Source organism: Miniopterus natalensis, chromosome 11, assembly GCF_054644295.1.
Source record: "Miniopterus natalensis isolate mMinNat1 chromosome 11, mMinNat1.hap1, whole genome shotgun sequence".
NCBI lineage: Eukaryota > Metazoa > Chordata > Mammalia > Chiroptera > Miniopteridae > Miniopterus > Miniopterus natalensis.
In genome coordinates, this window is record NC_142091.1 from 60,169,779 (window position 1) to 60,196,567 (window position 26,789).

At 37.2% G+C, this 26,789-nt stretch overlaps 1 protein-coding gene across 1 annotated transcript in view; it reads right to left on the minus strand.

The window, feature by feature from the left end:
* Positions 1–2,301: 2,301 nt before the first annotated feature.
* The window catches only part of FBXO3 (F-box protein 3), a 32,809-nt gene continuing 8,321 nt past the window's right edge, over positions 2,302–26,789 (minus strand). The window contains exons 4-11 of the mRNA XM_087821808.1: positions 20,786–20,900; positions 19,003–19,207; positions 17,844–17,889; positions 13,664–13,748; positions 12,720–12,842; positions 10,705–10,820; positions 9,238–9,428; positions 2,302–3,411 (exon numbers count right to left, since the gene is read on the minus strand). Of these exons, the coding sequence (XP_087677934.1) occupies positions 3,259–3,411; positions 9,238–9,428; positions 10,705–10,820; positions 12,720–12,842; positions 13,664–13,748; positions 17,844–17,889; positions 19,003–19,207; positions 20,786–20,900 (1,034 nt within the window). The 3' untranslated portion in view covers positions 2,302–3,258. The remainder of the gene's footprint in view (positions 3,412–9,237; positions 9,429–10,704; positions 10,821–12,719; positions 12,843–13,663; positions 13,749–17,843; positions 17,890–19,002; positions 19,208–20,785; positions 20,901–26,789) is intronic.

Genomic DNA, 26,789 nt, shown 5'->3' on the forward strand with positions numbered 1-26,789 from the left:
TTCAATCTGGGATTCTTTCCCACTACCCACTCATAATCTGTATTTCCAGGGTGGGACTGAGAATCGTTGCTATATGTGTTCCCTGGGAGACTATAGTGGATCCACTTTGTCTTACCTTGGAGATATGTTTACAGATGATTTGCAAATATTCATTCTCCATATCCATATCCACCTGATTGCTGGGCATCTCCACCCACATGTCCCACAGACATCTTGAACTCAAAATGTGTCCAAATCTGAACTCATTTCCAATGTTCCACTGTTTCCCCCTCCACCTCCCATAAATGAAGCCAGAAGCCTGGGAATCAACTTTGAATTCTCCCCCTCACACCCAACCAACTCCTGCCTCCCTCGTCATTTAGTTATCTCAATTTCAGAGCCTCTTCACGTCTCCTGCGACTGCCCTAGTTCAGGTCTGCAGCATGTCTTACTTGGGACATTACAATTCCTTCATACTAGGTCTCCATGTTGCCTATGTTAATTCCTGCACCCCCCAGCCCCCCTTCTCTACCTATCCTGCTGGAGACCTGGCTGCTTTACCTCTCCAGTCTTACGTTTTATTTTTTACTCGTGTGTTTTTTTTCTCATCATACTTCCTGGAACACAATATGACTGCAGCTTCTTTAAGCAACCACGAGGTGACCTTCAAGATTAGTCTCGTGCTAAGGATGGCAGAACAGAAAAATGGAAGGAATCTGGGATGTTGACACCATTGGGCCTCCATATCAGTCACAAGAGTGTGGGGTCCTGGGCCCCGGGGCAGCGGACCGCGGCGCACTGGTGTTCTTGAAAGAGATCAGCCAGGCGCGTCAGTGCCGAGGCCCCCTGTAAATCAGGGAGCGCCTACATGTCTGCTGCCCCGTGTGCTCAGCCCCGCATGGTTCCCAGATCCAATTAGACCAGATACTCCCCTACCCTATCTGGGAAACAGTCCTCTGAGATGCCAGTGTGGCTGCAGCCTCCTCTAAAGTGTTGTATCTAGGAATGTCGTAGAAGGTCAGAAGGTTGGCCGGATGCCCTGAAACGCTGTATAAAATGCTGTGGCTCTGAATAAAGCTTGCTTGACTGTCACTCAGCATCCCTGAGGGAGAGAGCCCTCCCAGCCCCATTGTCTCGTCTCTTTCTTTTCTTCTTCACCTCCGGAGCACAGTCCTGCTCGCCGCGGCTGATTCGCGGCACAAGAGGAAAAAACCACTAAGCTGTTTAAGCTATTTAGGCACCTGTTTCATCCTAACTGATATTTCAAGTGTTAGACAAATGGGTAGGCGTTCTTAAGGGAACTCAGAGCCAGCAATGGCCTTCATCAAAAGTCAGACCAACTGTTAGATCCCTTTTGTGTGAAGACACATTTTTGCCAATGAAATAAAAAATCTGAGCTTGTTATCAATACCTAAGTATGAACTAGAGGTCATAAATTCAACATAATAAGAGAATGTGAATTTTGATGAGATAAGCAAGCCTAAAGCATTCTGAGAAGCAAGGATTGGTGGAGTTGCAGGGGATATTTGGGGCATCATGAATACTCTGGGAACTGAGAGAAAGGAGAGGTCATCCAGAAAAGAGAAACATGCAAAGAATGGCAAGGGATCCGGGGGCCAGCTTTAACTTCCAACATTAACTAGATTTAAATTATTGCTTTATTGGGAAAGTTTAAAATACCATATGATCTCACTTATATGTGAAATCTAATGAACAAAATGAACTGAGAAACAAAATAGCATGGATACATGGACCAGACAGCTGTCAGAGAGGTGGCAGTGAGGGGACTGGATGAAAGAAGGGGAAGGGATTAGTCAAAGAACATATATGCATAACCCACAGACACAGACAAAAGTGTGTTGACGCCAGAGGGAATGGGTGGTGGGGGCTGGGAGAGGTGGGCAAAGGGGGGGAATGGGGACATTTCTAATAGTGTCAACAATATAAAAAAATCAGTAGGTTGATTAAAAAGAAAAGAAGAGATAGGCATAGTAGGATTTAATAAGCAGGAAAAACATGTCCATTTCAGAACATTTTGACATGTGCCAATAAGAAAAGGTAAGTTCAACTTCATGGTCTCTGATGGCAGCTGCTTCACGCCCTGTATACACCTGCCGCTCTTCCTTCAGTTTTCGCTACAAAAGAACTGTTCTTGGGAGAAATAAAAAGTGGGGCACTTGACAGGGCATAGTCAAAGCCAGGAAATGACTCTCTATGGGCCTCTAGCAATAGGCCTATAGTTTCCATCTCCTCTTCCACCTTAAGAGCAAAAGCTTATTAATATTAGTTTATGGAAAATAGGCAATTATACAAAATACAGCATTGGAAACAAAATTTGTTTTTAAATGTGAGTTTTTGACACTTGGAGGACTTCATTCCAAACTCTCAATTATATAATTTAAAAAAAAAAATCCATGTTTCAGGAAAACATACTTAATCTTAACAATAAATTCATGTCACTTATCACAAACTAAGACAGTCAGTGTACAAAGGAGAAACAAAACAGAAGCAGTATTTACAAATTTAGACTACAGGAGACACTGTGAAGTATTTTTTGATAATAAACATCACAATAGATACTTTTACACTCTACATTTCAAAAATGATGCATCTGTGAACAATATGATAAAAGTTATAATGCTGACTTTAAATTAAATTCAAAATTGTGGTATTGAAGATTTTAAATTAAATTCAAAGCTGAGAGTTGAAGACTAAATTCAAAGTCAGGGTATAGTGATAAAGACTTTAAATTCAAGGTTATAGTAATAAAAATTTTAAATTCAAGGATAGTCTAAGAAAGGACAAAACTACTAGCATTCAAGCTATTTAATCGATTAGTTCCCTGTGAGTACAAAATATATAGGAATCACTAGGTGGATTAGCCTAATTACAAATTACGTTCATTTCTAAATAACTCACAACTGCAAGAAGTCGTTTCCTAGAATTTTTCAGTCGGTTTCTATCCTTGGGCAGGTATTTCTGCTATACTTTAAATCTTCAAAACAATTCCTTCCCACTTCCATATCTGTATAAGTATAAAATACTTTTAAACAAAGAGATGTCCATTCCTTAGCTAGAGAACTGTTCCCCCGCTGCCTTCTAGAAGAGAAAAAGAAAGATTACCGTTTTCTCCTCTACTTCCAAAACACAAAGGAACCCCAACAATCCGATCCCTAAGGAAGTCGCAGGGACCCGGGCTGGGACAGTGCGCCGCTGCTTTCCCGCCGCGCCCAGCAGTGAGCGGCGCGGCCGAGCCGGGCCCGCGGCCCTCCGCCGGCGCTAGAACAGGCGCGAGTAGCGGCGCCGGCGGACCGGCACGTCGAACAGCCGCCGGGGCCTGGCCGCCTCCTCGTCGGACGCGTCCATGTCCGCGGAGTCGTCGTCCTCCTCTTCCGTGTCCTCCATCTCCTCGTACTCATCGGGACCCAACTCCTTGAAAGAGAAAACAGTCTTTTGATAAGAACTCCCATCAGTTTCTCAGGCTCGCTCAACGCAAAGTCTCGTTTATCTAGAACCTGAGCTAGGCCTGTGCCACACGCGCCTCTTTCCAGGCTCGCACGGCGCCTCTTCATAAGGCAGTGCCCATGAGCCTGCAGAATGTATATCCCATTACATGTTTAAAAGCGTCCAATGTGGTTACCATGGTCAATAGATTTCATTCATAGAGTACCTATTTTTTAAGTTATTTTTCTCGGGGGTCAGGAGAGGAGCAGCAGGGACAGGTTCCTGGGAGTACTTACGTTTTACATGGCATTGTCGTTCATATACAATGTAGCAAACAGACAACTCCTAATAGCTCAAGATAAAATTTTACTGAATTTACATTGTTAGTGGAACAATTCCTTATTAATCTATATGCTTCTGGCAAAGAGGATGTGAAAATATTAACAAGGTATGACCTCTACTGGTAATTTTTATGTACTGCCAATAAGAGGTCTATTTCTATTGAGTTTCTACTATAAAGTCACATCATTTCAATTCAACCACCACTGGTAGTCTCTAATTTTAAATTAACTTCTTGAAGGCTTGCAAAATAGGGCAGTGGTGACACTGACTGTGCAATATCTGAACACCACTTGGAAACTTCCCCTTAAGCAGTGCCTCTAATCAAGCCTTGACTTACTCTGCTGCTAGCATTCTCTCTCTCGCACTTTTGAAAACCCAATGAGAGGAGCCACTATATTGGACAGAATTCTGAACAGCAAGGAGAAATGCTGGGAAGCTTGGGATGTGGTGTCAGCAAAAGTCCTTCCACCAAGGCTTTTATGACATTTCATGACCCTGCACCTTCACTACCCTTCTGATCTCATTTCCAACCATTCTCCCCGTTCCCTGCCCTCCAGTACACTGGCTTCCTTGCAGTTCTTCAAACATACAGGCACATCAGTAAGTCAGGGCTTCTGCACTTGCTGTTTTTTAGCTTGGAACACACTTCTCCCATACATCCAAGGGCCCCTTCTACTTCTTTCAAGCCTCAACTCAGATGTCACGGAGGCCCTTCTTGACACATATTTATATTATACAACTCAACAGGACATCCGTTATCCCCTTTACTCTGAGTCTTCTCCAGAGCATATATTTACTACTTGATCTAAGTACTAACTACAATGTACATTCCAAGGTAGAGATTTTAATTATATTGTTCACTGCATTTTCCCCAGCACCTAGTAGGTACTCAATAAATATTTGTTGAGCAAGTACATTCATTGATGTGGGAGAAAGGTATTGTCCTTTAGGATCTGTCAAAGGAACTGTCACTGGGATTTATTATAACAGAAAAAACAATAATCAGAGAAAATATATGTAAATATGATACAAAATATTTCATTATTTTTATCTCCGGATATCTTTTTAAATCTAGGGAATGAACACTTTGAAATTCAATAGCAGGTCCAAAAGCGGGTGGGGGGAATGATTAGAAAATTCTAAAACATTAAATCCAGATAGTATGATTATTAATTATCTTAATGAAGAACAGAAACACTGTTAAAGAAATCAATGTTGCTGAAGATGGAGTTTGCTGATGATAAAATGTTCATACACAAACAGCAGATGGAAAGAGGCACACAGACAAGAATGAAAATAAATCAGCAGTGGGTGCCTCTAAAGTGTTTAGAAACAACAAACCAACTAGACCAAGAAAAGGCTTAAGACCAACCAAAAGTATATTTTAAAGTAGCATTCAGAGTATAAAGCGAAAGAAAGAATTAAGCCTCCTAACTAATCAACTGTTAGAGGACACAAAAGAAGAACAATTCAATTTCCATATCAAGAAAACTAATATTTGCCGTGGCTGGTGTGGCTCAGTTGGTTGGATGTCATCCTGTGCCCCAAAAGGTCGCCAATTCGATTACTGGTCAGGGTACATGCCCGAGTTTCGGGCCCAATCCCCATTAGGGGGCCTGCAGGAGGCAGCAGATTGATGTTTCTCTCTCCTCCCCCCTCCCTTCCTTTCTCTCTGAAAAATAAAAAATATTTTTAAAAAACCCCAAACTAATATTTAAACAGGAAAGGTAAACACAAGTACAACACAGTACAAATACAATCCCCACTGCCTCTTCATGTTGATTAGAAATAAGTCCAGAATTCTCATTTATTTTTATTGATTTCTCATCCCTGATAGAGAAAAAACATTTTCCATAAGGCAGGTAAAGATTTTATACTATTATTTGTGGTTGGGAAGACACTAAAACTCTAAATAAGTAAGAACATAGTTAAGAGAGGGTTGAACATGTAATGAGTTTATTATTGTAATTTTAAATTATAAATTTAAAATTTTTAAACTTTAAAAAAGGAATAAGTAAATATAAAACTTCTCGGTTTTAATTTCTAACATGATAAATATCAATATAACCCACATAAGCAAGAGTTCTTTGGAGTCCTCATAACTTTCTTTTAATTATGGTTGACATACAATATTATATTAGCTTCAGGTGTACAACAATGTGATTAAACATATATATATACATTCCAAAATGATCACCACAATAAGTCTAGTAACCATTTGTCACCATACATAGTTATTACAATATCACCGACTCTGTTCCCTAGGCTGTATGTTACCTCCCTGTGACTGACTCCGTAACTGGCAGCTGGTACTTACTAATCCCTTCCCCCTTTTTGCTCATTCTCCCACCTCTCTGGCCACCATCAGTTTGTTCTCTGTACCTATAAGTTTTTGTTTTGTTTTGTTTTTAGATTCCACATGTAAGTGAAATGAAATGGCATTTGTCTTTCTCTGTCCAACTTATTTCACTTAGCATAATACCCTCTAGGTCTATTCCCGTTGTTGCAAATGGCAAGATTTCATTCTTTTTTTTTTTTTTTTATTGCCGAGTAATAGTCCATTTTATATATAATGGTATAGCTTGGCTAGTGTAAATTAATGCTGCAATGAGCAGAGGGGTGCATATATTTTTTTGAATAAGTGTTTTTTATTTCTTTTGATAAATACCCAAAGGTGAAATTGCTGGGTCATATGGTACAGTTCTATTTTTAATTTTTTGAGGAATCTCAATAACTTTTCAGAGCTTAAGAGGGTCATGAGACTGAAAAGTTTGAAGTGACAGTCCTTAAGTAAAGGCTACTTTATACCCACCCTAACAAACATTAGAAACAAGTCTCAACAGGATCAAGCAGACCCAATACTAACTGCCTGCCCCAATAAATCTCAACACTCTACACTTTATGTCAGGAATAGTAGGAACTTTAGGACAAGGAATATTGTCAGAGATAGAGAGATTTCATAACAATAAAATAAGCACTTCATTAAAAAGACAGAACAATCCTAAGTATATTTGCACATAATTATAGAGCTTCAAAATACATGAAGCAAATCTGATAAAATTAAAGAGAAACAGACAAAACTGTAATTATAACTGGAGATTACAACAACCATCTCTCATAGAACAAAGACAAAAAAAATCAGTAAATATATAAAAGACTTGAAAAACAATCAACCAGTTTGACCTGTCATTTATAGAATAATATTCCCCAAAATAACAGAATATACATTCTTTTCGAATACACAAGTATTTACCAAGATAGACCATAATTCTGGGCCATAAAACATTTAAAAGGACTGAAATTATATACAGTGAGTTCTCTAAAACTAACAAAATTAGAAATCAATAACCAAGATAACTGGAAAATCTCCAAATGTTTGGAAATTAACACATTTCTAAAAAGGTCATAGGTCAAAATTAAATTACAAGAAAAAATCTGAGAATATTTTAACCCAAATGTTAATGAAAACATAACACATCAGAATTTATGAAATGTAGCTAAAACAGTGCTTACAGAGAAAGTCTAAAATCAATAATCTAAACTTCTACCTTAAGAAGCTAGAAAAAAAAGTAAATTAAACCCAAAGTAGGAGGAGAGAAATAAAGATAATTGCAAAAATCAATGAAATAGAAATGAGCAAACAATAGAGACATAAAGCCTTAAAATCTGGAGTGGGGAACCTTTTTTCTGCCAAGGGCCATCTGGATATTTATAACATCTTTCGAGGGCCATACAAAATTATCAACTTAAAAATTAGCTACGAAAAAAGCTCCTAGATTTATTGAATTTCAAGTCCCGCCTATGGTTGCTTTGGCAGGGCCAGACCAAATGATTTTGCATGGCCCATGGGTCGAACATTACCCATTCCTGCTTTAAATGATCAATAAAAGTGATAACCCCCTAGGCTAAACTGATGAACTAAAGAGAAGATATAAATTACCAATAGGAAGAACAAAAGAGAACATATGACTATAGCTCTTGCAGCCATTAAAAGGATTATCAAAGGAATATTATGAATAACTTTATGGCAATAAATTCAACATTTAGACAAAATGGACAAATTCCTTAAATGACACAAGTTAGCAAAAGTGAAAGAAGAAACATAAAATATGAGTATTAAAGAAATTCATATTTCAAAACTTTTCCAAAAAGAAAATTCCAGCCCCAGATGACTTCACTGATAAATCGTATGAAACATTTAAGGATAAGGTACTGCCAATCTCATACAGAATTTGGGCTAGTCAAAAATGGAAGACTGCCAATAGGAAGCAGCAAATTGCCAATACTGGAAATTAACAGGAGAAAGCATTCCTCCACTGGGAGGAAAGCTAAACTTCACTTCCAAACCCAGTCTGTAGACTGTCTTCACCAGACAGTGGCCTAACGTCCCATCACCATCTTTCCCTCTACAAATCGGGAGCTGTGAATGTGTCAACTCTGGGTCAGATTCGTATCAGATTCATCTTCCCAGACTTTAGAGCCACCCCTTAGGGTCATCCCAGGAGCCAGAGGGTTTTCTGTGAACATTTGATGTCTACAACTCAATTATATTCTGGGTATACAATTCACATATTATTCCTATTGTATAACTAGAACTTCATAATTTTCTATAATCATTTTATAGCTCATAAGATAGGGGTTACTGCTATACCAGCCATAAGGTAACCCTAAAAATGAGATTTAAAAAATATACCTGATTAGGAAATGATCCCAGAGAGAGAGACTACTAAAAGTACAAGTCTACCCATTAAATCCTCTTTGTAATAATTTCTATAGGATATTTGTATTATTTCACAAAACTGGACGCTTTAGCAAAAACACTGTAAGAAATTGTTTTCCCAGTCTTAATGGAATAAAATAAAGCAGATACTAACTGATCTAGTGTGGTTTCTCATTAGGCGACAGACGTATTTGTGGAAACAGTGGAAAAGAGGCTGAACCTTTAAAGTGAGTGAGTACTCTATATAATACTAATGGTAGACACGTCATCATTATATATCTGTCCAAACCCACAGAATATACAACACCAAGAGTGAACCCTAATGTAACTTATGGACTTCGGGTGACGATGTGTCCGTGTAGGCTCCATGGTTGTAGCAATGGGACCACTCCGGTGGGAGATACTGTGTGGGGGCAGGGGTATATGGGAAATTTCTGTACTTTCTGCTCAACTTTTCTGTGAATCTAAAACTGCTCTAAAAAATAAAGCTATTAAAAACAAACTAACAAACAAGAAAAACAAAACAGATAACAGCAGTTACTCTGATTAGAGCATGGAGCCCACCTAACTTATCGCCCACCTCCCCCAACATAGCACACGTCCCGTACCACCCCAAGGGACTTCCCTCAAAATTTCAAGGGTTCTCTGGAACACGATTCTTAAACTATTTGTCTGGCTAATCAACAAAGACCCTCTGTGGAGTCAATTCTAAAAAGTTATGTAAATCAGCACCAGAGGAAAATTTAACCTACCAATCGAGCTATAGACACCCTGAATGTCGGACATGCCATATGGAATCGGGGAATGGCGACATTAAAGATCTTGTCTTTAAAGTAAAGAAAGTGGAAGGTATAATAGCCTTCCATATATCCCGATGTTGTCGAGAATGTGGTACAACTTGTGTATTCATATACCCGACCAGGGCTGATGATTGGAAATTCACCTGCAGAGAAAATAGTAACAGTAAATTAAAGTACAAAATTCAGTTCTCCATCACAGCAAATTAGATATGTCCTCTATGGGATTATATTAACTATGTCAAAGTAAATGCACAATCAGAAACAAAATCTAAAAGGAAATATAACAAAATGTTAATAGTGATGGGATTATGAATGAGTATTTTAACTTTTTAAATAATCACTCTAATTCTCTATAGTTTGTGTGGGAGTGGGGTGGGATATCTAGTAGAATAAAACAAAATAAAAAAGTAATATTTTCTTTTTCAAAATGCTTTGAGGCATTTTAGACACCACCTTTAAGACATGGGTAATAAGTGCAATAGACACTAGTTTAAACAGTGATAAGGGTAATCTAAATGTTTAAAAGAAGCAAGATACTAAAACATAAAATTCTGAGGATGCAGCTTAAGCATTTAGCCCAGACAAAATGGCAGTTATCACAAGGGAGAGTTCTTACTCCAATGGACCAAATGACTGAAAAGGAATTACAGCTTTAATAAAATTGTTTAGCACAAGATCCCCAAATAAATTCAGGAGAAATTCCTTAAGTAAACATGTAGAATATGACTTTATCTGTGACAATAAATTAGAGCAACTTTAAGCTGAATTTCTGTATATGCTTAGGACTGATAACAGAAGTGCATAGCTTAAATGTTATTTTTCTGAAGCACAAACACAAAATCTGATGAATCTGAGGGTTCAGAAATTTAAGACAATTATAATTTTTTTAAAAAGCTGAATGTCAATGGAAATCAAGCTAGAGATGATTGAAATCCACAAACAACAAAAATCTGTTATTAATTTTAACATTTATCCCCAACTTTCAAAAAAATGACATATATAAAATTTACTTTCTCTTTCTGCCCTATGCCTACAGAATATGATAATGAATAATTATTCAGCGGGGGGGGGGGGGGGGGGGGCGGCGGCGGCGGCAGAACTTAAGAAGGAAAGCAAGGAACCCAGGGGATCCACAGAATGAAAACTCAATCCCTGAGTTCGCTATAATTTTAGAAAAGTCAATGTTTAAGGTACTAAACTGATAGAATAATGACATTTACACATTATATTTATGAAGCAAAATATTGTAGTTAGGAGAAGCCCAGAATCTATGATACCTTTCACATTGTAAACACAGTACTAAAAAGATGTAGTCTTATCCACTAACTACATCATGTGTTTCCAAGCTGCGTCACATATATGCTCTCCATACTGTCTTAGATGCAACTGCTGTATAGACCCAAATCTTGCGTTACATACCAACTACTCCAGGTCCTTGAACTTCTTCTACATCACCTTTAGCATTTGTTATTCTCCAATATCGACTGTCCAACTGACAGGCCTTCTCTGGAAGTGCATCCTTTGACATTTCAATCCTGGAGAAGGAAATGGGGTGGTAGAGACACAAATCAGACCTTTTTTGAGTTCAAATAAAGATCAGTATGGGAAAATTTCTAGAATCTAGTGCCATGAAAAACTTCTATTCTAAAAAACTGACTGTCTTTTATTCACTATAAGGCTATGCAACACTTTTCCCTTTTCTCCATTAGCTTCTAGAAAGCTCAAAGAGAAATGTCACTATTCAGTTACTGGGATTACTTTGACTCTGCTTCCCAATAATATTATTTCCCCCCATTCCTCTGGGAATCTGCTATCTCTTATTTTGAGTACCCTATTAGCATATGTAGGTATTATTAATTTAAGCACGTCTCAGTCCTAGGCAAAATCTAAATTAAACAACAAACACCTGTGCATGTGTAACTAGACAAATCAAAGGCTACATACAATACCAAAATCCTGGTAAGTATACATTACTAAAATACTTCTAGTATGTACATGTGCATGTATATTTATTTTTAAAATATTATATATAACATCATAAAGTATATAAAAATATATCTAAAAGCAGAGTACCCTTAATCCCTTAGAGCAAATGACTTATCTTCAACATGAAGCACAGAGTACTTCTAATTAAAGTGAATTTAATATTTGTTTTTCATTTAACCAAATCCAGTGCTTAACACCCTGTTTGACATCCAGACAGCACTCAATAAATATTTATTAGACTTTTAATTGAATATACACAGGCCAGGTGAAATTTTTAAAAAGCATGATGTTACCTTGGGCAATGTGATAGCTTCTAGAAAACATGACAACTCTAATTCTGACCTTTCACTATGATTACAACTTAGTGGTCCACCTTGCAAAATACTTGGCACAATACGTGTATTTACAAGAAATAACTTAGAAGTTAATATAAACTCAAGATACTTTATAAACTATATTGTACTTACTCTTCCCATAAGCGGCCTGAGGTGGCCTCTGAAAATGGTTCACTATTCATTTGACCCAGAAAACCCCACAAAATCATGCAAATCAGGAGGTTCAAATCCTCATGTTCACTTCAAGAACACTCATGAAACTGCCCAGGTCATCAAGGGTATGCACATCCAAAAAGCCACCAAGTATCTGAAGGGTGTCATTTTACTAAAGCAATGTGTGACATTCCGTTATTACGACGACGGATTTGGCAGGTGCGTCCAAGCCTAACAGTGGGGCTGGACAAAGGATCAGTAGCCAAAAAGAGTGCTGAATTTTGCTACACATGCTTAAAAATGCAGAGAGCAATGCTGAACGTCAGGGTTCAGATGTAGATTCTCTGGTCATGGAGCACATCCAGGTGAACAAAGCTCCCAAGATGCGGTGCAGAACTTACAGGGTTCAAGGGCGGATTAACCCACACAGGAGCTCGCCCAGCCACACTGAGATGGTCCTACTGATAAAGAGAGACCGTTCTTAAACCAGTAAGATATCCCAGAAGACACTGAAGAAACAAAAACTTAGGGACCCAGAGTAAATTTAACATCAATAAATGCAAATAAAAGTAAAAGCAGCCGGGCTGGACATGGCTCAGCGGTTGAGCATCGACCTAGGATCCAGGCGATTGGGGTTCGATTCCCAGTCAGGGCACATGCCCGGGTTGCGGGCTGCAGCCAATCAATGACTCTCTCATCATTTATGTTTCTATATCTCTTTCTCCATCTCCTTTCCTCTCTCTGAAATCAATAAAGATATATTTAAAAAAATAAAAATAAAAAAGCAGAAAAAACCCTCCCTGACCATACTGTAGAAAACTGTGTTACCCACCTTCCTCCACACTCAGCAAGAAGCTGCCTTTCAAAACGTGTTTCATCGCGTCAAATAGGGCAGTAACAACACATCCACAGGATATATCCCATTACTAACTGATAGGCGACCGCATTTAAAATTCTCACCTGATTCGGTATGTGAAGAAATAGTGGGGCGGATGTACAGAGCTAAGTTCTGGCAAAAATGATGTGGAAACTGAAACTGTAATATCCCCAGTTGTTGCTACACACTCGGGATCATGAACATATCTAGGTGATTAAAAAAATTAAACATGTTTTAGTCAATTAACCTCAATTCTGTAAGATAAAAGGTTAAAGATATAATGCAAAATAGCTTATACTTCATTTCGGGATTGAAAATTTAAATCACATTTGAGACCTTAAAGGTATAGTCCTATTAAGCTTAGAAGAAAACTAGAAATTACAAGCAAACCAGAAAGCTTTGAAGACTCTGGATCAGTAATGGTAGCAGTAAAAGTTCAATGATCAGTGGTTCAAATAATAGATCAGTAATTAACTTGGAAACTAAAATGAGCCTATCCCTGTTTTCAGAGCTAAGGAAACTTAGGGGACATCTGAAAACCCAGCTATACCCTATAAACAGTGGCTCTGACAAAAAAATGTGTATGTTACTCCAGAGGCCTCTAATGTATACTTAAGCTATCATTTCTGTCAACCAGGCTACTGTGAACCAATATGACCTCTAATACTATCTATAATACTTGGATGTTCCAGTTAGAGATAATAAATATTTGCTAGGAGTTAATAATTACTGACTTGCTATTCATACTAAACATACTAACTGGCAAACAGCTTTGTACACAACTGCTATAAAGCCATAACTTCTAAATCAAAATCAGTTTTTTTCTCTTGATTCTTCAAGATAAGAAAAATACTAGCTGTTCAAGTGTTGGATGCTTTGGCTTTAAAGTGAGAATAAAATAGAATTACGATTATGAAAGGTTCTGTTATTAACCTTCCTCAGAAACTTCATTTTATGATCTATAACCAATCACAATGATTTTTGCTGATTACAATCGTTCCATTACAAAAAGCCCCAAGTGACATACCTGAAAATTTGGTCTCTGATGATAGGGAAGCCACCTGATACAACACTGTTGACATAAGAAGTAAACCAGTCAGTAAAAGTAGCACCTGTAAACCAGAAAGGGAGGGGAAAAAACAAATAGTTTTTGTAAAATCTACATGGGAAACAAGGAAACAAGGAAACAATTGTAATTTCTCTTTGCATAAGATGTCGTATCAAAACTAGAAACATTTATAGATATAATTCCACTAGTTCTTTATTAGGTCAACTTCTAATTCCAGTTCTATCCACCTTATTCCCAACTACCTTGCTAGGGAATCAAGTAACTTCAAACTACTTTTTACGCTTATACTTAAATAATAGATTCCTAAATTTAATTTCTTCTGGTACAGGAATGAAAAGCCTTCTGTCCGTAATTTCTTGAACAAAGGAGATATGGCTACATCTGGGAAGAAACTACAGGAAAATATCAGCACCTATCCTCAAACAATCAGGGTATATCCCTGGTCCAGGTACTCCTGACTTACGCTCAGTCTGGACATCTAATGGTAGTATGGCACTATGTAGACTGGGCATCACACCAATCCAAAGTAATCTAGTTGCACTACTACAGATCCAAATGCACAGTGGTCCTCCATATTCTCAGTGACCAGCTCGAAGCAGAAAAGAATGACTGGAACCGTTCAGTCCAGACCAAACACCTGTGATATTGTGAATGGGTCAGTAGCAAGCATTTACACAAATTGTATTTGCTCCTTCTAGATAATACAACATAACTTTCTCAGACCCCCTTACTGTTAATACATCTCAGTGTCTAGCATACATTAGTCCCTTAATCAATGACGCCCAATGAATTTCTTTGTAATCTTGTTTTTAATCCAGTTCCTATACTCTGCCATGTTAAATGTCAGATGCAAAATTTACAATACTTACTTAATATTCTATTTTGAGAATGATAGAAGATACAATTTAGGCTTGGGCCTAACAGTATACAGCTTTAAAAATTTAAAGGCATTAATTGAGAGAAAGTATACTACAATAGTTGGTTCTTAATGTCTATTAATGGTACATTCTGACCCCTTTTGTTAAATGCTATTGTATTCAAATTGAGCACTGATCATCTGTCTACTTGGAGCAAGACATTAAGAAGCCTATCTTTAATGACATTAATAATGTCATTAAAATTCATAGAAAGTACAATTTTATATTTTGAGAACTAGTAACTTTCTTGTAGTTTTAAAAATCATTTTTTATATTTCACAGAATAAAATATAAGAAAAATAAATTTCTTATGGTTTACATAAAAAAGAAATTGGTATAGTGTATTTCAATGCACCTAAATTTATTATAACACATACATACCAGTGTGTTCTTTAAAATGAGGACGAGTTTTCTATGTAGCCCTCACTACTAAACTTACCTGAACATAGACCCAGTTTTCTTAAATATCTATTAAGAATGCACTGAATACCAGGAGATTCCATCTTATGTTTTACCAAAAATTCCAAGAAAGTCAAACTTAGTTGAATCAAGATGTAATTTATATGTTCTAAGGTAGTTTATCTTTTATTTTTAGCGTGACCTTTTTATTTCCCTTAGCACATGCACATCTTTTTTTTTTTTTTTTATTACAGATGTCCCTTTTTTTCCCCAATGACCTGTTCCACCCCATCCCACCTTCCTCCTCAGTCCCTCTCCCCACCATTGTCCATCTCCTTGGATATTGCATACACGCATATAAATTCTTTGGTTACTCTCTCCCCCCCACCCGCCCTCCTCCATCCCTCTGACATTAGTCAGTCTCATCTATGCTTCCATGTCACTGAATCTATTCTGTTCATCAGTTTATTAAGTTCTTTAGATTCCACATGTAAGTGAGATCATGTGATGTTTGTCTTTCTCTGCCTGGCTTATTTCACTTAGCATAATTTTCTCCAGGTCCACCCATACTGTCCCAAAGGGTACGAGATCCTTCTTCTTTACAGCTGTGTAGTATTCCCTGGTGTAAATGTCCCACAGCTTTTTTATCCACTCAGCTACTGATGGGCACTTGGGCTGTTTCCGAATCTTGGCTATTGTAAACTGCGCTGCTATGAATATAGGGGTGCATATATTCTTTCTGATTAGTGTTTCAGGGTTCTTAGGATACATTCCTAGAAGCAGGATCACTGGGTCAAAAGGCAGCTCCATTTTTAGTTTTTTTGAGGAACCTCCACACTGTTTTCCATAGTGGCTGCACCAGTCTGCATTTCCACCAGCAGTGTACTAGGGTCCCCTTTCTCCACACTCTAACCAGCAGTAGTCGTTTGTTGATTTGTTGATGGTGCCATTCTGACAGGTGTGAAGTGATACCTCATTGTGGTTTTAATTTGCATCTCTCTGATGATTAGCGATGTCAAGGGTAGTTTATCTTTTAAAGTAAGCCTGTATCTTGGAGTTTCTTTGATAGTATTGGGGTTTTATCAGGGTAGCTTAAAGGAAACCGTTCTCGCGTCCTTCCTCCCAGCACTAACTTCCTATCTCATTTCAAATCTTTTGCTTTGCTCTCTCACTCTAGGTGAAATTCCAACTACCAGAATAGCATTATCAGACCTTAGTATTCTGCTGTAGTGGTGGGGTCTTCCAGACCATGTCAAACCAGCACTGAACCAAGAGTAAGAAACTCAAAGAGCCTAGCAGGTAGCTTACTTCAGAGTTCACACAGCCTTTAGCTTATAAACTGTGCAGCACCGTCGCACTAGAGCCATGATGATCCTCTCTGAAAGTGTGTACTATGTGAAGATACCAAAGAGGGCAAGGAGCAGAAGCAAAACTGCAGCGGGTCCTTAAGTTAGAAACCACAGACCACATGAGTCAGGGCGAGCTGACCGCCAAGGGCCAAGTGTCAAAGCTTTTTATAACTTACTAAGTAGGAATGACAGCTTCCTGGTAGTGTAAACTGTGCCACAAAACCTAGATGTGCCACAGTATAGAACATATACTCCATTTAAGCTTCCAGTTAGGAGAAATAATTAAATGCAGACACCTTAGCCTGCAAGGCCCCTTTACTATCAATATATGGGGATGTTTAATATGTGCCAGGAATGTCTTTTAAAAGCTGAATGGCCTGGCTGGGTATGACTAAGTGGCTGAACATCGACCTAGGATCCAGGAGATTGCGATTCGATTCCCGGTCAGGGCACATGCCCAGGTGGGTTGCCGGCTCAATCCCCAGTCAGGGGCGTGAAAGAGGCAGCCAATCAATGACCCTCTCATCATTGATGTTTCTATCTCTCTCTCCATCTCCCTTCATCTCACTGAAATCAATAAAGACATATTTTTTTTAAAAAAAAAGCTGAATGGATAGTCAGCAAGCTTCTCCTAAGTGAGCAAAATCTAAGCAAAACAAGACTGAATGAATAGCAGAGGGGTGAGTAGCACTTGCATACAAACTGAATTGTTCTCAAATTGTTCGAGAAGTACCCTTTTAAGGCCAAGAAAAACTAGTTGTGCCAAGGAGTTTATGGAGCCCAGCTTATACTGGTTTTCAAAGATTGCTGTTTTGAGGTCTCTTCTGTTACTTATCAGTATTTTACTATAGCACTGGCACCAAAAGAGAAAAAGTACCCCCCTGACTGGTGTTGCTCAGTTGGTTGGGTGTTGTCCCGTGCACCAAAAGGTTACCAGTTCAATTCCCAGTCACGACACATGCCCAGGTGTCAGGCTCAATCTCTGGTAGGGGAAGTGCAGGAGGCAGCAGATTGATGTTTCACTCTCACATCAGTGTTTCTCTCTCTCTCTCCCCCTCTTTCTCTAAAAAAATCTTTAAAAAAAAAAAAAAAAGGCAACATTAAAAAAAACAAAACAAAGTGGTTTTATATACCTATATCTCTAATTATGTAGTAATATGATTGAAGGGAAATACATGTGCATGTAAGGGAACTATATACTTAATCATATTAATTCAATACATTTCACTGTTCCATAGTAAAGTCCTAAGAACACAGACTGTATAGGGCATAGCTTTTTTCCAAATAGAAATCAAATTAAAATAAAGTACAAGGGCTATTCTTATAAGTGCCTAGATACAGTACTTTATAAACCAGTAAGCCTTAAGAAATACAAGTATAAAATTGCCAGCTGATTAAGTAAATAAAAAGTTTCTACCAACATAGTTTTTTTGACCAGGAGGGAAAAGGGAAAAATACTTTTTTTTCTCCTACCTATGATAAACATGTCAATAGCAGCTGGATTCCGAGCCATTTGGTCCTAAGTGAGAAAAAGAGTATTTTAATTAAGAAAAATACCTTTTACTTAATTTCTCATTGTTCATTATCTGTATTCTTCCTTGGAGAAAAGGCAAAAGGGATATAAAATAACTTAAGTGCTCTAACCAATACTTGGACATTCCTCACACTTTTCAGTCCCTGCTTCATGATTTCTCTATTTAGGTTCTCTCTATAAAGTCCTTAGAAGAGAAGTGCCTGGTATTTCTTAATAACAGTTAAATGCTTATATACTGCTAATACTGTTACAAGTGAACTAAAACACTGTCCTTCAGGAAAAGAATTAGGAAGTTAAGGTAAGAAGAAATATGGCCAATTAATCTAGAAGAAAGGGCTTTGCATTCAATCAAGAGATCTGAAGAATTCTACGTTTTCTCTATAAATAAAGAGACCAAGCCATCATCCTATAACCTTATAGAGGTTTCAAATAAAAAAATGAGATAGAAGATGTGAAAATGCCTAGAACAAAATTAAGAGCTCTGAAAGTTCTTAAAATATTTAAAATGTTATATGGAGTCGCATGTCTCAGTTAACTATGAAAAGTATTTATTTTAAATTCCTCTTTTGAGTTAAAAGTTCACAGCTAGGTGAAAATGAAAGCAGAAGTTGTACAACTAAGGAATTCCTGAAAACAGAATAAGGCGAAAACCAAATACCACATTTTCTGATTATATTAAAGTCATAACAAAAGCCTTCTAAAAAGCACCTTCACTTTTCAACAACTCAAATATCTACTGAAGAGTTAAAAAAGTTCCTACTGCATTTGGATCAAATGATGTTCAAAAGCTAATTTTTCAAAGTTAGAAATATATATATTACAATTACTTCAACAAAAAGCTCATTAGTTTTCCTTAAACTTAAAATGCCTTAACACCAATCATTCCTTTCCCTCTGTATGTACTACAGTTTGCATTGTTTGTCCACTGGTAAAATTTTCTTTTGGCATTCCATGCCATTACGTCCAGTTAGATAGGTCTATAATTAAATTGCATAATGCTCTATACCCATTCAACAACCCTGAAAATTCCTAATGCACACATTTATACACTCATCAGAACACATCTTAGAGCCACACTGAAACACACTTCCTACTTACTGGACATTGGTAGAAAACTTCATTTTTGTTTCGGCCCTCTGCAGCTTCCACTGCTATGTACTGACTCAAACCAGTATGTATGCAGAAAGTTAAAGGGAGACAGTATTTCAGTCCCTGTCTCTGCTGGAAGCCTCCAGCAGCCGTATCGACGTCTAACAAATCCTCAGAACGATAGTGATTAGACAGCGCCATACTTCCCAACAACCTGAAAACAGACTCAAAAATGTAATCAATTGCAGTGCCAAACAAACAATGGTGCTTCACCTTCTTAATGAGTAACTTCACACGGACAACTTTATGAGAACTAGTTAACATGTCTATTCTAAACTAGGAATGCCCAAACACTACAATCTACATATTAAATTCAAACTCTTGAGTGGAAACATTGATGTAAACTAAAAGCCTAGGTGCCTAAAATGTGTAAATGTCAGCTTTATAATAAAATAAATATTTTACTGCTTTCAAGAATCTATTTTGCCATGATAAACTGATTTGCCGATGTTTTGCTATGTATGTGTGTATGACTAATTTAATGTTTAAAGGGGTAAATTCTCTCCGATACCTTTATGCTGTTACAACTGTTAGCTTATTCTATCCTACCAGACATTATAAATGTTAATCAGCCTAAAGCTTGACCAAAATTTCATAAACTTGGGATGCATGGGATCTAAAGCGCATCGCACTGCGTGTGTATGACAATAACACAGGTGTGGGTCCTTAATGAGATTCCTATCCTAAGTCTCACCACTGGGCTGTGGATAGATAAAAATCCCTGTGTTGAAATTCATGACCTTTTTGTCATGTCAATTCTGGGCAACTCTTTTAATAAAGTTCTCTACTGTTGGCTCCTGAAATGTGACAATTTTTCAATTTTGTAAAATTCCAGTTTGACGAGAAAACAGACTAGGGGGAAAAAAGCCAGTAACTTGGGCTTATCTAGTCCTAACTGCCCAATGTTTCATTTCTGAATACTACCTTGCAATCTTAGTATGATCACCTCCTAGATTCCCTGTACTCACTCAACCCTGATCTGAAATGGTAACAGAGCCTCATATGATTCTTCACAAAGAATGTTCCATGTTCCAATAAGAACAATGCAAAATTCTCCCTAAATTCTTATTAGCATTGCACAAATGCAATGGCTCTGAAATAGCTTAATTTCATAAAAGAACAAAAGGAGTAGACCCATTCAAAGCATGTAGTTTTAAAAACTGTGAGTGAATTTAACAGCTACTACATGGTCTGCTTTTCCCAAAAGGTTTCACAATGAATACTTCATCTTTTTGAAGTTTAAAATAGGCCATCTAATTATAGGTCATGCTTGAATAGGACAAAACTATATATTTTTTAGTTTAGTGTATGTAGCTCTGAACAAATTATTATTTATTATTTTTACATGTATGATACACAGAATTTGCATCAGGCTCTCCAAAACAAATTATGTGACCTGTAAACAAGATAAACACTTCAAGGGCTCTGAACAGTTTTACTTAAAATATACCCCCCCACATGAATCTCCCTTATGTTGAATTGCCCCCACACCCAACCAGAGTCCACTTTCATAATAAGGATGTGTTGAAAGATAATGTTCTTATGAGACACATTTATTTTGGTAAAATCAAATTCAAGCTATAGATTTTGTCTTATGGATTGCTGCAAGGAAGAAGAGGGAATTCCTATACTCCTTTAATCAATTAAGAGTAACTACAAATACAATTTGTTTATTTTCTTTCTAGAAAATAACCTGTATCATTAAAAATAACCAAAACAGCAAACATCTTACCCAGGAACCACTAACTTCTGCCCATTGTGGATACGATATGAACATCGATAATCATCAGGAAGTTTGCAACCGATCTGAGCTTCCACAGCATCTAGGTCTTCCTCTCGAGCACCCTCTGCAAATTCACAAAAAAAGCAAACTGTGAAAAAACAATAAGCCTTAAATCTAAGATGAAATACAGTCCTCCTGCTAGCCAATGAAATAGTCTTAGAACAAGTGAATTCTGTCCAAAATGCATTGCTGAAATATAGGGAAACAAACTATAGTTTCAGAGAAACATCACTTTAGATTGGCTGACATTTGAAGCACTGAGCAAGCAAATTCCTCAGTCTCCCCTCAATAGGGAAAACACTGGCACTAAGTAAAACGTGGAAAGGTATGCACCACTGGCATTCACAATCACTGTTCACATTACAATGCAAACATTAGGGCATATCTCACTTTTCTTAATCTAATATACCCACACTTCTCTATTAATAAAAAAATCTCCAGAAGTTCTTTAAACTGATGTTCAAGAGTCTTACGGTACTCTCTTACTAGGAAATATAGGGCTTTGCTATAGTAGGTTCATGCTGTGAAGAGGCCATTAACTTAAACTCAGTTTTGCATGTTTGTAAGCGTGCCATGTATTCTAGCTCTAAAAAGTAGGAATTACAAACACCAAGAAAAGAGGTATACTTCCAGCAATGGTCCACCAGGTTGTTGGATCAAACCTCTTGCTGAGAACTAGAAAAACTGAACAACACAAAATTGATTTCAAAGCTTTTGGAGAACCTCAGAGACAGACAGACATGGTGGGGTGAGGGGTCCAGAAGAGAGAAATTGAGAGGTTAGCCATGCCTCCAAAGGAGCCACCTTGTCTTTGAGGCAACTCTCAATTCTGAAAGCAAACATGTGGACCTGTGTGGCAGAGAAGTTGAGCAATGCTTTCAACAGTATCACAGGACTGAGAGAATTTTCCAAAACTGATGAAAACACCAAACCATAGATTCAAGAAGCATGATAAACTCCATGGAGAATAATTACAAAGAAAATCATATTTAGACACGTTATTGGAAAACTGTGAAAAGTCAAAAGACAGAGAAATTTTCAAAGCAGCCAAAAAAGCAGAAAAGCCACATCACCACTTCAAAGGAACAATAAGACTGACAGCAAAATTCTCAGCAGAAACAACAGAAGCCAGAAGAATGGTATCTTCAAAGCGCTGAAAAAAGTAACTACTGACAAGAGTTTTATATCCAGTGAATATATACATCGAAAGTGAAAATGAAATACATACATTTTTAGACAAAGAAAATCTGAAAAAATCCCTCATTAAAAAACGAACAACAAAGGAATTCTTTAGGCAGAAGAAAAATGATCCCACATGGAAGCAGGAAGGTGCAGGAAACAATGAAGAGCAACAGAAAAGATAAATCTAAGATAATGTTGAATATATAAAATAATAACATTTCCAGGGATATAAAAAACATTTAAAAATTAAAATCACAAAAACTATAATACAAAAGGCAGAAGCAAGGCAAGTGGAGTTAAAATATTCTAAGATTCTTACATTGTCCAGAAAGTGGTAAACATACTCATTTAAAACAGACTTTAGTTAAATAAAAAAGAGGGTACAGAATAAAAGAAAGAAGAATGCAAAATCGGAACACCTACTCAAGTGACACAAATTATAAAAACAAATAGAAACAGTATTTTTAATTTCAAATATATTAGTAATCACATTAAATATAAATAGAGTAAATAATCTAATTAAAAGACAGCCTGACAGACCAGATAAAAACAAAACAATCATTTATAAGAGGCATATCTTAAAGATGCAGATAGAGAAAAGAAAGCTAAAAGAGCTCCACTAAAATCACACAAAACAGAATTTAAGGCAAATAGCATTTTAGAGATAATGGAGGACTTTTTTCAAAAAGGTTAAATTCACTACACAGATAGTATAATTCTAATTTTGTGTACCTAATAACACAGCTTCAAAACGTAATTTTTAAAATAAAAGACTAAAATGGAAAAAGATACATCTATAATCATAGTGGGTGTATTAGTTTTCTATTGCCACAATATTAGCAGCTTAAAACACTCCTTTATTATTTCACAGTTTTTATAGGTTAAATCTGGGCATGAGTGAATTGGATCCTCAGCTCAAGTCCCACAAGGCTGAAATCATGGTGTCAACCTGGGCTGCTGCTCATCTTATGCATCTTATGCTTGGGGTCCTCGTCAAAGCTCACCGGTTGTTGGCAGAATTCAGTTCCTTGCTGCTGCAGCTGAGGCCCTCAGCTCCTAGAAGCCACTTGCCATTCCCTATCGCCTGGCCTCCCCACAACATACTAGTTTGCTTACTCAAGAACAGGAGAGATACCCATGCTTCAAATCTCCCCCGCCCAATGTGGCTCAGTGGTTGAACTTTGACCCATGAACCAGGAGGTCACAGTTAGATTCTTGGTCATGGTACACGACTGGGTTGCCGCCTCGATTCCCAGTACAGGGCGTGCAGGAGGCAGCCGATCAATGATTCTCACAATTGATGTTTCTAACTCTCTGTCCCTCTCCCTTCCTCTCTCTGAAATCAATAAAAACATATATTAAAAAAAATCTCTTTGACTTCTGGAAGGGCCCAGTTCCTGTTAGGACTTATCTGATTAGGTGAGGACCATTGAGGATAATTTCCTCAAATCAACTAATTTGGGACTTCAATTACATCTGCAAACCCCCTTCATCTTTGTCATATAACATGACCTATCCACAGGACTGAAATCAATTATATCCACAGTCCACTCACACTCAAGGGGAGACTATTATTTACCAGGTATGTACAGGAGTATGGGAATCTTGGGAACTATCTCAGATTTATGCCTACCACAGACAGAAATTTTAACATACTTTTCATAACTAATAACTAGTAGCCCCCCAAATTAGCAAGAATATAAGATTAACTATTTTTGCCTAATTATATATGTGGTAGTACACATATGTATCATATTGAATCCAACAATGGCAGAATGTACATTCTTTTCAAGTGTACATAGAACATTTACCAAGATAGATTATATGCTGGACTGGAGAAAAAAAATCACAGCAAATTTCAAATGACTAAACTCATAGAGTACATTCTCTAATCACAGTGGAATTAAAATATAAATTATATAAAAAAGATTACTAAAAAAGCCCCAATTGTTTGGAAATCGAGCCATCTATTTCTATTTAACCCATAGGTCAAAGAAGAAATTAGAAAATATTTTGAACTGTATGTTAATGAAAATATAACATATTAAAACTTATGGGATGAAGCTAAAGCTATGTTTCCAGGAAAATTTAGAGTCCTAAAGGCATTTTAAAAAAGTAAGAAAAACTGAATACTTATGATCTAAGCAATCCTTTCAAACCAGGAAAAAAGTGACAATAAACTCGAAGAAATCAGAAAAATTAATAAAATAAGAAATAAGAAGTGAATATAGAGAGGACTGGCAAAGGCAAATGCCAGTTCTTTGAAAAGACTATTAAAATTGATTAGCCCCTACCTAGCAAAACTGATCAAGAGTAACGGAGAGAAAGCACAAATAGTTCCAAAAATGGGAAGGTGAAATCACTACAAATCCAACAAGCATTACAAAGAGGACATTAAGAAAAACTTTATGACAATAAACTAGGAAATGTAAATACAGTGGACAATCCTAGAAAAACACAACTTATCAAAACTGTTTTGAAAATAAGTAGAAAATCTGAATAGTCCTATGCAGAAATTGATTCCTTAGTTTAAAGCCTCCCCACAATGAATGCTCCAGGATTGAATGGCTTCATTGGTTCATTCTACTAATCATTTAATCAAGAAATAAAATCAAGCTTACATAAACTCTTTCAGGGAACAGAAAGAGAGGTAACACTTCCCAACTAGTTTGAGAAAGCCAGTATCATCTTGATACCAAAACCTGACAAGAACATTGTAAGAAAGGAAAATTACAGGCCAAACTCTCCCAAGAACATAGATGTAAAAACCCAATCAAATACTAGCCAATCAAATCTAACAACATATAAAAAGGATAATACATTACAACCAAAGTAAATTTATTTGAGGAATTGTATGGTTTAATATCCAGAAAATTGATCAATGTAATTTGGCACATTAACAGGATGAAGTAGAGAAATCATATGATAATCACAAAGGCTGGAGGACATTTGATAAAAATTCAATTATCTAGCCCTAGCCGGTTTGGCTCAGTGGTTAAGAGTGTCAGCCTATGCACCGAAGGGTGCCGGGTTCAACTGGCCAAGGGCATGTACCTCGATTGCAGGCTTGATCCCCGGCCCCTGTTGGGGAGCGTGCAGGAGGCAACCAATTGATATGTCTCTCTCACATCTATGTTTCTCTCTCTCTCCCCCTTCCACTCTCTCTGAAAAGCAATGGAAAAAATATCCTCAGGTGAGGATTAAAAAAAAAATTTTGCCCGGCCGGGCATGGCTCAGCAGTTGAGTGTCAACCTAGGATCCAGGCGATCAGGGTTCGATTCCCAGTCAGGGCACATGCCCGGGTTGCGGGCTCGCAGTCGATCAATGACTCTCTCATCATTGATGTTTCTATCCCTCTCTCTCCCTCTCCCTTCCTCTCTCTGAAATCAATAAAGATGTATTTAAAAAAAAAAAAATTTCTATTATCCAAAACACGAAAACAAAAAAATCCTCTTCATAAACTACTATCAGAAGGAACTTTCTTCAATCTAATAAAGAACATATACAAAAACCTACAGTGAACATCATCTTTAAAGGAGAAATGTTGAAACTGCAGAATGATAAGGATGCTTACTATCATCGCATTGCTCCAACACTGTATGAAGGCCCTAGCCAGTTTAATAAGGTCCTAGCCAGTACAATAAGGCAAGAAAAGAAATAAATGACATGTAAGAATTGGAAAGCTACAAATAAAACTGTTTTTAGTGTACATGCTCAAGGAAATGTAAATTAAAACCACCACTATACACCCATTAGAAAGGCTAAAATACAAAGAATGACAACATTAACAACATTAAAGGAATGTAAAGTGGTAGAACCACTTTGAAAAATTAATAGTATCTTTTGAAGTTCAATATAAGTACACACTACAACCCAGCAAACTCAATCCTAGGTATTTACCTGATAGAAATATGCTCATACGTACATCAATAATGATTTACATTTGTATTAATTACAATTCTTTTACACTACATTATTTGTAATAGCCAAAAACTGAAAATAACCCAAATATCCATCAACAGTAGAATAAACATATAAATTGTGGTCTACTCATATAATGGAGTACTACACCCAACAAAAATTAACAAACTACTATTAGAGATGACACAGTTGAATCTTGCACAAAAAAGGAAATAAGTCACACAAAATATATGTATCATACAAGTTATATAAAATTCAAAAAGAGAGAAAACTACTCAGTGGTATTAGCCACCAGGAGAGTGGTTACCCCTGAGAAAGAGGGAGGGTCCTAGGTACAGATTATTATCCTACTTCTGGAGTTGGAGCTGCTACAATGGCTGTGTTCACACTACGATAATTCACTGAGTTGTACAATTATGACCTGCGCACATTTTGGTAGGTTAGTTGACATCACTAGTGACAGCATGTGGATGTCACATACCCACAGATAAGGGATGAGAGGTGCACCATATCTCTGTGGTAATCTTTCTGAAAACCCACTTCTCCAGTTTGTAATGAGCAATACTTCAAACACAGCCAGTTCAAGGGGCATTCTACAAAATACCACACCAGTACTCCTTTAAAGTGTTAAGGTCATGAAAGTCGAGGAAAGACTGAGAAACTGCCAGAGACCGGAGGACACGAAGGAGACATAACAGCTAAATGCGTGTGGTATTCTGGACTGGATACAGAAATTGAAAGGGCATTAATGGAAGAGCTGGTGAAATCTGAATAAAGTCTGGAGTTTAGTTAATAATAATGTGCCTATGAAGACTTTAGTTTTGACAAATGTCCCACAAAGCAATACATT